The 13295-nt window shown below is 36.0% G+C and overlaps 1 protein-coding gene across 6 annotated transcripts in view; it reads left to right on the top strand.

The window, feature by feature from the left end:
- Nucleotides 1–13295, top strand: part of PAN3 (poly(A) specific ribonuclease subunit PAN3) — a 129238-nt gene that overhangs the window by 95776 nt on the left and 20167 nt on the right. For 5 of the 6 annotated variants that reach the window (XM_027591457.2, XM_027591459.2, XM_027591454.2 and 2 more), the window contains 4 exons: nucleotides 8130–8291; nucleotides 8531–8647; nucleotides 8735–8836; nucleotides 12592–12757. In XM_027591457.2, the coding sequence (XP_027447258.1) occupies nucleotides 8130–8291; nucleotides 8531–8647; nucleotides 8735–8836; nucleotides 12592–12757 (547 nt within the window). The remainder of the gene's footprint in view (nucleotides 1–8129; nucleotides 8292–8530; nucleotides 8648–8734; nucleotides 8837–12591; nucleotides 12758–13295) is intronic. The other variant, XM_027591455.2, reaches the window with a different exon arrangement.

Here is a 13295-nt window from a genome sequence, read left to right as displayed (position 1 = left end):
TTGACAGGAAGGCTAAGTAACTTGCCATTTAAGACCAATGGCTAGTAATCAGTTGGTTGGGTCAGAATTTAAACCTGGGTTTTTCTGACTGTACCATAGTGTTTCTTAGAATGCAGTTAAAATCTCTTTCCCTAGCTTATTCTGTATATAGCAAGATTAAATGTGGTATAATTTAGCAAAACTTTATAAATAATGTAGTAGGAATACATTTGCCGTAGAGATTATCTCAAAACATGTGGTTGTAATCAAGGATTCCGTATAGTCCACTGTGCATCTTGTTGATTGCTAAAGAATTAAAAGGAATATGTCTAGCTGTTATGCCTTAAGACCAATCTTTTCAGTTTAGATGGCTAGGGAACTTACCTCATAGCCTTTGAGGTTTTCACGTTGGAATTTTCCTTAATTATTTAACATTGTCTAAGGGTAAAAGAAGAAAAGAAAACTAGGTTTATTTTTGCCTTTCCAGTCTTTATGATTGCAATCATGTGAAAATAATATGACTGTAGATTAGACATAATTTGAAATTGTAATAGAATTTAGGAGGCTGGATATAAGGTTAATACATGTCAGTTAAGTTTCTATAGAACAGTAGCCAATAACTGCAAAATATAATGAAAAGAAAAGGTGTTATTTACAGTCATTTCAGGTTATCAGTAGCTAGGAATAAGTGCAGCAAAAGATATGTGAGATCTCAATGGGGGAGACTTATTAAGAGATATTAAATAAGATGAATAAATAGAGTAAAATACTATATTATAAATAGGAAGACATAATGATTAAGATGTCAGATTTTCTCAACTGATGTATAGGTTCAGTATAATTGCAGTCAACTGTGTGAGCTGTTTTTAATCGTAATTCTTCTGACACCTATTTCGTGTCCTAACTATTTATTAAGGACTCAGTTCCACAGAACTACTCCTACTTCAGATGCCAGCTGAAATGGGTTATCCAGGCTACCCACGCTCTGTGGGGCCAACTACAAATTTGGGGGTTTCCACAGCTACTTCCCCATCCCCCCACCCCACCGGTTCAGTAATTTGCTAGAATTAGACTCACTTTAGGTACTACTGCCGGTTTAGTATAGAGGATACAACTCAGGAACAGCCAAATGGAAGAGATGTCTAGGGCAAAGTAAGGTGGGGGCAGGGGATGGGGAACGGGGACTTCCATACCCTTTCCAGGTGTGCCACCCTCCTAGTACCTCAATGTGTTCACCAACTTGTAAGCTCTCTGAATTGCACTGTTTAGGGTTTGTTTTTGTTTTTGTTTTTTTTAATTGAAGTTTCATTGTGTGAGTATGGTTGATGAAATCTTTAGCTTTTGGTGATGAACTGAATCTTCAGCTTCTTTGTCCACCCTGGGGGTTAGGAGAGAGGGCTGAAAGTTCCAAGCTTCTAATCAGAGTTTGGTCTTTATTATTTTTAAATTATATTGCGGCATAACAAAGCTTTTCATAGTATATGATAAAATTTATCAAAGAGTAAAGGGCCAAGACTACCCAAGGTACTTTGAAGATGATGAAAAATCTGGGTGTATTGAGGGAAGGGAGGCATAGTTTGAGTCTGTAATAACTAAAATAATGTGAACGGGGGGTGGGGCACTGGGTTAGACAAATTGGTTAATGAACCAGGCTAAGGAGAGCCTAGACACATTCTGTGGTACACATAGCATGTCAGTGGGGAAAGAAGGCATTGAAAAAAATGGTTTTCTTTATGGTAAAAGATAAAATTGGATCATTATCTTTAACCACATCTTGAAAATCAACTCCAAATTAATTAAGAACTTAACTCTATAAAACAAAACTTATAGAAACTCTTACTATAAAATCTTGGTGAATAGTGGGGAAAGATTTCCTATAGAGAAGACAAAGATCATTGACTTTTAAAGAAAATACTGATAAATGTTCCTAAATTAGAATTGAAAACAATCCAGATACTCAGAGTAAAGAAAAAACCTGGAAGAAGATATTTACACAGCTGACAAAGAATATAAAAAACACAATCCAGTAAGAGCATAAATGACTCAGTTGAAAAAGGGCCAAAAGATAGGAATAGGCATGTGAAGAAAGAGGAAATTCACATGACCAATAAATGTATGACAAGATGTTGAACATCATTGAACATTAGGGGAAAATACAAATAAGATATCATTTTATTTATGTATTTATCTATTTATTTAAAGATTATATTTATTTGAGAGAGAGAACAAACAGTGGGGAGGAGCACAGGGAGAGAGAGAGAGAGAGAGAGGGAGAAGCAGACTCCCTGCTGAGCAGGAAGCCCAATGTGGGGCTCTATTCCAGGACCTGGAGATCATGACCTGAGCCAAAGGCAAACACTTAACCGACTGAGCCACCCAGGCACCTGATTTTAAAGCCTGGTTGTATAAAGTGTTAGGATATGGACCCACAGGTTCTCCAGTACATTGCTGTTGGTACTAGAAATTGGTGAACCTGTTACCACTTTGGAAAACTCCTAAAGCTGTGTACACTATGATCCAGCAGTTCTCTGCATGGAAATATGTAAACTCCTATACGTTTTCAAATGCAAAATGTGTAAAGTATCCATAGCATTGTTGCTTAAAATAGCAGAAACTTTGATCAATCCAGATGAATTGTGATATCGTTAGATAATGGAATATTGTACAGCAGCTTAAATGAAGAAAGTTCACTGATGTGCAGCAATACAGAAGACTCTTAGTAATGTCATAGTAAGTAACGTTAGTTGCAAGAGACTACATATAGCATGATAGCCTTTTGTAAAGTTAAAATTATAATATGTGTTTACATTTATGTGAATGTATGTGTATATACATATGTGTATATTTATATGTAATAACACTATAAAAAGAGAAGGAAGTGAGAGAAGGAAGGCAGAGGTTGGTAGAGAGCCATATATTTAGATATAAGTTAAAATAAAGGTCTGAGCTTTTGTTTTGAGTGCTGAGTTTGCAGATGCTTATTATGTTATTAAGAATAATTAACTAAATAAAAGCAGGCCCTGCATAGACATGAACCAGTGATTCGAGTGTCACAAGCTAAAGGTTATGGTTAATCCAATTCTGTGCCCCCATGTTCAACAAGTTTTTTTTTTTAACATGATACAGGAAATGTTAATGCTGAAGATAACAATAACAAAGTCTTATGTACATTATATAGAACTAAATTATTTCTTAAATTCAGTAAAATAGCTGCCTTCAAATATTTTATTTTATTTTATTTATTTTATTTTATTATGTTGGTCACCATACATCATTAGTTTTTGATGTAGTGATCCATGATTCATTGTTTGCATATAACACCCAGGGCTCCATGCAGTATGTGTCCTCCTTAATACCCATCACCAGGCTAACCCATCCCCCTACCCCTCTCCCCTCTAAAACCCTCAGTTTGTTTCTCGGAGTCCATAGTCTCTCATGGTTCGTCTCTTCCTCCAGTTCCCCCCCTTCATTTTCCCTTCCTTCTCCTAATGTCCTCCATGCTATTCCTTATGTTCCACAAATAAGTGAAACCATGTGGTAATTGACTTTCTCTGCTTGACTTATTTCACTTAGCATAATCTCCTCCAGTCCCATCCATGTTGATGCAAAAGTTGGGTATTCATCCTTTCTGATGGCTGAGTAATATTCCATTGTATATATGGACCACATCTTCTTTACCCATTCATCTGTTGAAGGGCATCTTGGCTCTTTCCACAGTTTGGCTTTTGCAGACATTGCTGCTATGAACATTGGGGTGCATATGGCCCTTCTTTTCACTACATCTGTGTCTTTGGGGTAAATACCCAGGAGTGCAATTGCTGGGTCATAGGGTAGCTCTATTTTTAATTTTCTGAGGCACCTCCACACTGTTTTCCAAAGTGGCTGTACCAACTTGCATTCCCACCAACAGTGTAAGAGGGTTCCCCTTTCTCCACAACCTCTCCAACATTTGTTGTTTTCTTGCCTTGTCAATTTTTGCCATTTTAACTGGTGTAAGTGGTATCTCAGTGTGGTTTTGATTTGAATTTCCCTGATGGCTAATGATGATGCATGTTCAACAAATTTTAATAAATGCTTTTTTTTTTTCCTGTCAGTGCACTAACTGCTCTTTTTCATGTCTTATGTTTACTATTAATCTTCATCTCATGTTGGCTCATTTATTAATGTTTGGTCTTGCTGTTTTTTTCTCTCTCCTTTTTCTATTCCGTACTTCATACTCCCACCAGATTAGTACTTCTCAACTTTGAAATCAAACTTTATTTCCTGTAGATCAGGGGTTCTCCCCCAGGAATGATTTGCCCCCTCATGGGTCATTTGGCAATGTCCAGAACAGTTTAGGTTGTCACATCTGTCAGTGGAGTGCTACTGGCTACTAGTGGGTTGCTTAACACCCTACAATACATAAAACAGTCCACAACAACAAAGAGTGATCCCGTCCAATGTGTCCATAGTGCTGAGGTTGAGAAACCAGAGTGAGTCTCAGATATTCAATATCTTAGATCCAGCCTATCATTGTATGTTCTTTGAGGGGAAGTAGGGTTGGATAGAGCAAAGACACTGACATTTTCTTTTTTTATCATTATATTTAATATTATTTGGTGGAATTGGACCCCAGACTAAAACTTGGGGCTAGACTAAAGAGTATAGCTTTGTCCATAGTCTTCCAAGTTGATTTTCTTTACTTTGATTTTTGATACTTAACAGTGATTTAGGCATCCCCTTTTATTCATAAAGGCACTTCCCTTTATTCATACTTATTTTGTGCATTTGTTCAATTGAACTAGGGACAAAGAAAGAGCAGAACAACAATGAATAGTCCTGTCAGTGGAAACATTTGGTTTTTAAGGTTAATATTAGACTACATATGATTATTTCAGGGTGGAGTGAGAAATAATAGTGTTAAAAGGTGACTCTTTGAAGCAGGGTAAAATTGTAATGTACAGACATAAAATAAGTATTTTGAAGATTTTATTTAAGTCATGAGGAGCCATTTATAAGACCTATTATAGAGCAGGAATATTGAAATGAATGTGTAAACTGGCTTTTTCATGGAGGACAGGAGTTACTTTGCAGTGCTAACAGTTAGCTACATATAGTTTACAGGGGTGTAAAATATCTCTCATAGCATCAGAATCAGACACTGGAAGGAAATCCTTTGGTAGTGCCTAGTTTTCTACTGATCCACAGTTTTTGTTTTGTTTTGTTTTCCTGTAATGTAGAGAATTCAACATGTCTTGTTTCAAAGTACAAATAGGGATAAAGGAGTTAAGAGTGTAAGATTTTTAGTTGATTTTGTGCCTCATTCACTCTCTCTGTCACATTGATGCTATGAGTACCACTGCTTGGCATAGTGAGTTTCAAGTCCTTAGTATAGCATTTAAATTTCCCTCTGATCCAATCCCAACATAACTCTCTCAGCTTTTTCTCCACTTTGCACCTCCTCTGTGGTATACCCTGTTCTCCCACCACATGAGATTTCACAGTTCCTGAACACAGTGTACACATTCAAGCATGGTGGTGGTGATTCTCTTTATTCCCTTGCCATCAAGCAAAGCACTCTTAACTCGTTTTAGCTCACTGAAAGCAGTCTCATCCTTCAGTTTGTAGTATACGTACCAAATCTTCTGTTAGATCTTTCCTAGTATCCTCGGGAATGGCTCCCTTCTCCCTTCTGTGTCCATATGTAGTGGTTCTCAAGATGTGGTCCTTGACCTAGGAGCGTCTTTTCATTATCACCTGGAAACTTGTTAGAATTGCAAATTCTTGGGCCCTACTTCAGACCTACTAAATAAACACTGGGCATGGGGCCCAGCAAACTGTGAATTAACAAGCCTCTGTGATTCTGAGGGGTACTGAAGTTTAAGGACCAATGCTGTGGTGAGTTGTACTTGTTTCATAGCTATTTTCCTTGTACTGTATAGGTTTTATATAAATCTCTGTCGTTTGTTTTTTTCTAAGTGTCTTGATAAGAACACATATTTCATTAATATGGGTTCACTAATACATAGTAGGCACTCATGACATTTTTACTGTTTTGAAATTAATGACTTCCTCTTATTAGATGCTCCTCATGAAATAACCAGGAAACAAAATTTGTTCATCATCTGTATGTGGAAATTACAGTGATCATTAAAATGATAAATGGGCAAAAGTTACAGCTATATTCCCTTGTGTGTTTACCTCCCTTATACTGCTTTATTTCAAAGAACGTGCCACTTGACCTTGTTTTGAAAGTTAGATTGAATCAGTGTTTGTTTTGCACTATGGCCAAAATGCTGTCTGCGGGTTAAGAGCATAAGACTATAGAATCAGAGTCCTGAGTTTGCATCCCAACTCACTCTCTAGACGTGTGATCCTTATTTTCCTTACTTATGAAATAGTTCTGTCTCATATGGTTTCAAAAACTAAGAGATAGTGAATGTAAGAATTTAGCAAAGGCTAAGTGGGGTCATTTTGAACCTGTCTTCTGGAATGAGTTTTCTTAATAGGGTTTCACATGTATTTCTTAACAGTCGTAAGTCAAAAATTATTAGTTGTTTTTGTCTGTGAGTTTTTTAAAGGAGATTTATTGCTGTGTTTTAAAAATAGTGTTAAACAGGGGCACCTGTGTGGCTCAGGTGGCTAAATGTCTGACTCTTGATTTCATCTCAGGTCATGATTTCAGGGTTGTGATATCAAGCCCGTTTTTGGGCTCTGCGTTCAGTGTGGATCCTGCTTAAGATTCTCTCCCTCTCCCTCAGCCCTCCCTCCCCCTCCCTGCTTGCATGAGCACATTCTCTCTCTCTCTAATAAAAAATAAAAATAAAAAATAAAAACAGTGTTAAACATATTTATTGTAGCAAGTTTGGCAAGTATGGACTAGTAGTGTAAGGAAGAGAATAAAAATCATCCCACTCAGATTATAATTGTTAAAGTTTTTGCTTTATTCCTTAGATGATTTTCTGTGCATATTCTTCATGTTCACTTAACTTGCTTTTCATTTGAAATATTGTGAACATTTCTAAGTCATTCAAGATATTTAACAGAATGGAAGCTGTCCAATTGGAAAATGTAATTTGACTGTATGTGAAGCATTAAAAAATTCTTGTCATTTTGGATTGTAAAACCAATACATGTTTGTTCTAGAAAATAGCAATAAAGAAGGGAAAAGAAATTGCCTATACTCTCTAGAGAAGCCAGCCACTGAATACATTTAGTCTTTATAAGAAACAACAAATTGGGGTTCAAGATAAATAGTTTTTTTAATGCCTAACCAGAGTATCATGAGCAAATTCCAATGCATTATCCCGGTTATTCTTAAACATAATTTTTCTTACTTTGAGGAACATGGAAAAAGCATGATGGTAAAGTTGTTTTCATTTTCTTCTTTTATATTTTGCTAGGGATTAAAATTGTGCTATTCTACCCCATGGTTGAAAGTTTTGATAGATTGCCATATTTATACAAACATATACACAATGAACATATTACACATACACACTCTTCAATTTAATGTTACTTGTTTGGAATTTCTTTACACTTTAAAAAACAAGAATTCATATGCTTAACACCGTCTAAATATATTTTGTGTAAACTAAAACATTTAAAGAAGCAAAATCTATCTTGATTTTTATTGAACATCAGAATCAGAAATGTTTATTTATTTATTTTTAAAAATATTTATTTATTTGACACGGGGTGGGAGAACAAGCAGGGGGAACAGCACAGGAAGAGGGAGAAGCAGGCTCTTCGCTGTGCAGGGAGTCCGATGCGGGGCTCGATCCCAGAACCCCAGGATCATGACGTGAGCTAAAGGCAGACACTTAACCAACTGAGCCACCCAGGTGCCCCAGAATTAGAAATGTTTAACATCTCTAAGTGATAGCATAAATTGCTTCTAACAGCTGAGAAACAGAGTAGTATTGTGCTGTTAGAGATAAGAAATGTTTTCGAGTGTATGAAGTCTGGTTGTTCTTTCATTGTTTTATAATGCCTATTTTAATTGGTAGTGAAGCCAGTTTGTTTTATAGAATTGTTATGAATGTTGACACTTCCAGAATTCAAAAGTATGTTTTGGTAATGGTGGTTTATGGTAGATTGGGTTTTTTTATTACTCTGAGAGATTGATGAATATCAGGAAGTTAAAGTTGTCTTCCTGTGAATTACTCTAGCAGTCCCTACAGAAGTTGACAGCTACCATAGCCTATTCCCTCTAGAACCACTGCCACCACCCAACCGGATACAGAAATCAAGTAATTTTGGATATATTACATCTTGCTACAAAGCTGTAAATAGCAAAGATGATCTGCCATATTGCCTTCGGAGGATACATGGTAAGGAAGATAAATTATCCTCTTTTTGAAGCATGTTATTGAGGCTTATAAGATTACCGAAATATTCTTGCATATATTTATTTACTTAATATGCAAGTTTAAAGGATAATAAATAAATTTATTTCATTTGAAAATTAGTAGCTCATAAGTGATATGTAACATGGCTTTTTCTTCACATTTCTGATGGAATAAAGGGGAGATGTCATTTACAGTTTAGTTCAAAAGGTTTTCTTTTTCAGGTTTTCGTCTTGTTAACACGAAGTGCATGGTGTTGGTTGATATGTGGAAAAAAATTCAGCACTCAAATATTGTAACCTTGCGTGAAGTATTTACCACTAAAGCATTTGCAGAGCCTTGTGAGTAATTTGTACTTGTCTTTCTGCTTATGGGCTTCATTATTTGAAGCCAGATTGCAGTAATGAGTGTTTGTGTTTTATTTTAAGCTCTTGTGTTTGCATATGATTTCCATGCTGGAGGAGAGACTATGATGAGCAGACACTTTAATGACCCTAATGCTGATGCCTATTTCACAAAGAGAAAGTGGGGTAAGAAAAAGATGCAAGCACGCTATATTTTGACAAATGCTTTTGCTCTGTGGAGGAGTAGTTTTGTATTTTAAAATGCATGTAAATTTGTCCCTGTAATCATAGTGCATTTTAAAAAGAAATGTCTCAAAGAATTGAAGTCAATCCATAACCAGCTGGGAAATAGTATATTGTGTGTATAGACTGAGATGAAGATGGGGTGGGAAAGACTCGTGGAGGTATCTGAAGTCTAAATAACTGAGAATATGGTAAAAGTTTTTTCCTCTTAAACATTGTTTTTCTTTTAAAAATACAATGCTTTCTGAAGAAAGACGGTTTGGAAAATGATGCCTGTAGCTTCACTGCCCAAAGCACAACCATTATCATCTCTTCCTATATTTCTTTCCAAATCTTGGTTTTTTGTTTTGTTTTGTTTTTTGGGTTCCTGTCACGTCATTTCCTTTTCCTTTTATCATTCTGTGACATTGCATCTTTCATTTATTATAAGCATTTTCCCCCTAAGTTTTATATTTTCTGAATATAATTTAATGACTCATAGTCCAGTGTGACTATATATCATTTTTGAAATGATTTCCCTAAGCAAATGCTTTTTTTTTTAAAGGTAGGACTCCCTGTTACTTGAGGAATTAGTCTTCAAAATAAATTCTCAGGTAGCATTTACTTAAGCAGGGAATATTTTCTTTTTTTGCCCCTTTCCAATATTTATAGTTCAAATCCTGCAAAGAACCAAAAATATTGTAATTATGGTTAATTAGTGTTTATTAAAGGGTAAAATAGCTTCAGAGTAAAAGTAGGCCCATTTTGAGATGTCTTTTAATTAACTTATGTATTTGGGGAAGAAAAATGTATCATTTTCTTGTTTGAGGACAGGAAAGAAGCATTGAATTCTTTTTAAAAAATGTTTATTCCTGAAGTTGACAAATGATTGCATTTTATTACTGTGGTTTTTAATCTCTTAAAGATTTTCTTGAATACATACTGAGAGAAATTGAGGAAGAAAGATGTGAGTCCAAATTATAGTTTTGGATTGTGACTCCCTTTAATTGTGGATAAAAATATATTACTTCTGTTTACTTTGCTTTCTGACAGTTGGAAGAAGAAAGCTGTGGTTACATGGCTGTTTCACGTTAAAAATCTGGTCATATGGTGTGGTCACTTTTTTTCCTTTTGCCGTGTCATCTGTAGACACATACATAATTTTGTTGAAGGGGATGTGGTATAACTTTTCCTATAGATGAATATAGCTGTAGTTGTTCAAGTTTATTTTAGTAGTAACACCTGTGAGATGACTGTTGGCTTTAAATTTATAGCTGGGTTTCTCCGCCTCCGCACTGTTGACATTTAGGGCTGGAGAATGATTTTGTGGGAGCTGTCCTGTGCATTCCAGGGTGTTAAGCAGCGTCCCTGGGCTCTACCCTCTAGATGCCAGTAGCAAGCCCCTTCTCCAGTAGCGACACCAAAAATATCTCCATACAATGCCAGATGTTACCTGGGGAGCAGGATTGACCCTTGTTGAGAACCACTGATTATAGCACTCCTTTCTGGTTTGTTTGTTTTTTAATCTTTATTTTTGGTGTTGACTGATTTATTTGATATATTATGTTTACATTTTCACAGGATTCATTCCTTTTTCTGGTATTTGAAAATATCATTTGAATAGTAGTAATTTTCCTGGACATACTGTATATACTTTAATTTGTAGTAACTTCTAATATAACGCAATTGTCAGTTTTCCTATTGTGAATATTAAAAGAAGAAAAAAAGTGTGTGTATAAACTTTTGGAGAGACATAGATGGAAGTCTAATGTTTTCTTATACTATTTAATTTAACTTGGTACAAAGTAAAAGATTATACACCATAAGAAATACACTAATTTGGAAAATGGGAATAATAATCATACCATACTGTATTATAGGGGTTGTGATGAGAGGTTTAAAATGAGACAAAGTGGGTCAAGTAACCTCTGCTGCTGTTAACAATATAAAGGTTAAGACAGAATCTGGCACAGAGTAATAAGCAGGCACTGTGTTTGCTATAAATGCTCTTTTTCCTTATTACCACATTTATTAAATAGTTTTATTTAAACTCTTCATAGTCCTCTTGGATGATGTCTTGGCATTTATCACTACAGCCACTTTTTGAGTTATTTAACACTGTTTTCCAGGTTGTATTAATTTCAGTCTGTCCAAATGGAGGGAAAGCAGTTTTTGAATTTTGTATTTGCTTTTTCTTGGAAATGTTATCCCAAGCCACAGATTTGCTCTCTATTATCTCTGCAATTAACCATTTAACTGTGTTGCTTTTATACCTAATTCACAAAAAATATGTTTACAATCATAAGAACACTTGAATTTATAATGTCATATTCCCTGAAATAATTAAAAAATCTGCATTAAATTTATGTGGCTCCTTTTCCACTGATTTAAGGATTAACAGTGACCCAGGAAATAGTATCAAGAAGTACTTAAGCAAGAGTTGAGGGGCACCTGGGTGGCTCAGTTAAGCACCCAACTCTTGATTTTGGCTCAAGTCATGATCTCAGAGCCATGAAATCGAGCCCCACATCGGGCTCTGTGCTGGGCATGGAGCCTGATTTAAGATTCTCTCTCTCTCCCTCTCTGTCTGCCCCTCCTCCCCAACTCCCTCCCACCCCTGCTTATGTGCCTGTTCTCTCTCTCTCTCTATCTCTCAAAAAAAAAAAAGCTGATAGAATCAAAATGATTACTCTCATGGTAGGTCGGATTATTTTTGTTTCATTATTAGACATAAGTGATATTCAGTGCTTTACATTTATATTTTTATGAGTTGGATACCATCCTAACTGACATGGCTGTAAAGAGAGGAGACTGGGCAGTTTATGGAGAAAAAGAAAATATTCAGCATAAATGATGGTAGAGACTTTTATTTTTCTTTCAAGCCACAGAACGAACAGTTCTCACCTGCCTGAACAATAATATAGGCTAGGATTATTACTATTTTTTTTAAAGATTTTATTTACTTATTTGAGAGAGACAGCGAGAGAAGGAACACAAGCAGGGGGAGTGGGAGAGGGAGAAGAAGGCTTCCTGTGGAACAGGGAGCCCAATGCAGGGCTCCATCCCAGAACACTGGGATCATGACCTGAGCTGAAGGCAGACGCATAATGACTGAGCCACCCAGGCGCCCTAGGCTAGGATTATTTTAAGTAAAATAATAATCTTCACCTTTGCTGTTTTTATTCAGAATTTATATTTACATTTATTTGGTTCACAGTTAAATATAAATTCTTTAAATAATTTTGTTTATTGTTCAGTAATTACAGTGCTCACAGAAAAGAGCACTTCAGTGAGAACTCTTCTGTTGCTAACAGTATAAAGGTATAATCTCATAAATAGGAAATTGGGGTTTGTCTTTTAATTTCTTATATGTATATATATAAAAAACCTTATATATAAAACATTATATATATATGATAAACCTTCTATATAAAAACACCATATATATTGACAAGTTGCAGGGCACCTGAGTGGCTCAGTTGGTTAAGCGTCCGCCTTCAGCTCAGGTCATGATCCTGGGGAACTCGGATGGAGCCCCACATAGGGCTCCCTGCTCAGCGGGAAGCCTGCTTCTCCCTCTCACTCTCCCTCTGTGCTCTCTCTCTCTCAAATAAATTTGACAAATTTTGCCATGATACATGAATTTTTTTTGTTAATTTTGGTTTGAATGTTTTAGTCTTTTAGTTCGTTATTTAAAAGAGGTCCTTTTTGCTTTGTAGGTCAACACGATGGACCATTGCCCAGACAGCATGCGGGATTATTGCCAGAGTCTCTTATTTGGGCATATATCGTCCAACTGAGTTCTGCATTGCGTACCATTCATACAGCAGGTTTGGCATGTCGAGTTATGGACCCAACAAAGATTCTGATAACTGGCAAAACAAGGTACTAGCATTTTGAGTTTTGGCTGCTTTGTTGAGCATCTAACCTATGACAGTTTAGTAAACAAAGCATGATGATTTGTTTTAATTCTACCTTTTCATATATTCCATCCAGAACAACTGCTATGACTTTGAGTTCATTTGTAAGTTTAAAAAATGTTGAATTCTTAAAAAAATGCCTGGTTATTAACCAAGAATCTTGTAAGGGTTTGGGAGATACATATAGTTAGGGTTGGGGGGATATAGACATAATACCAATATACCTTTTCTATGTATAACCATGGTTCTCTGATTGGAGCATGAAACAGAATTACCTGGAGGGCTCATTACTAAGCACACTTTACTGGGCTCCACCCCAGACTTCTCATTCAGTAGGCCTGAGAATTTACATTTCCAACAAGTTCTTAGGTGATGCTGTTCCTGCTCACTGGGTCCCATGCTTTGAGAACCACTGCTACAAAATTAAGTAACAGCCCTTGACTTCACCAGAGTTTTATTTGAATTGCTGTAATTTTGAGAGTTATCTTGGACAGCATAGCATA

This window comes from Zalophus californianus, chromosome 3 (assembly GCF_009762305.2).
Source record: "Zalophus californianus isolate mZalCal1 chromosome 3, mZalCal1.pri.v2, whole genome shotgun sequence".
NCBI lineage: Eukaryota > Metazoa > Chordata > Mammalia > Carnivora > Otariidae > Zalophus > Zalophus californianus.
The sequence above is the reverse complement of the archived record's forward strand: the minus strand, read 5'-3'. Positions and strand labels throughout refer to the sequence as shown.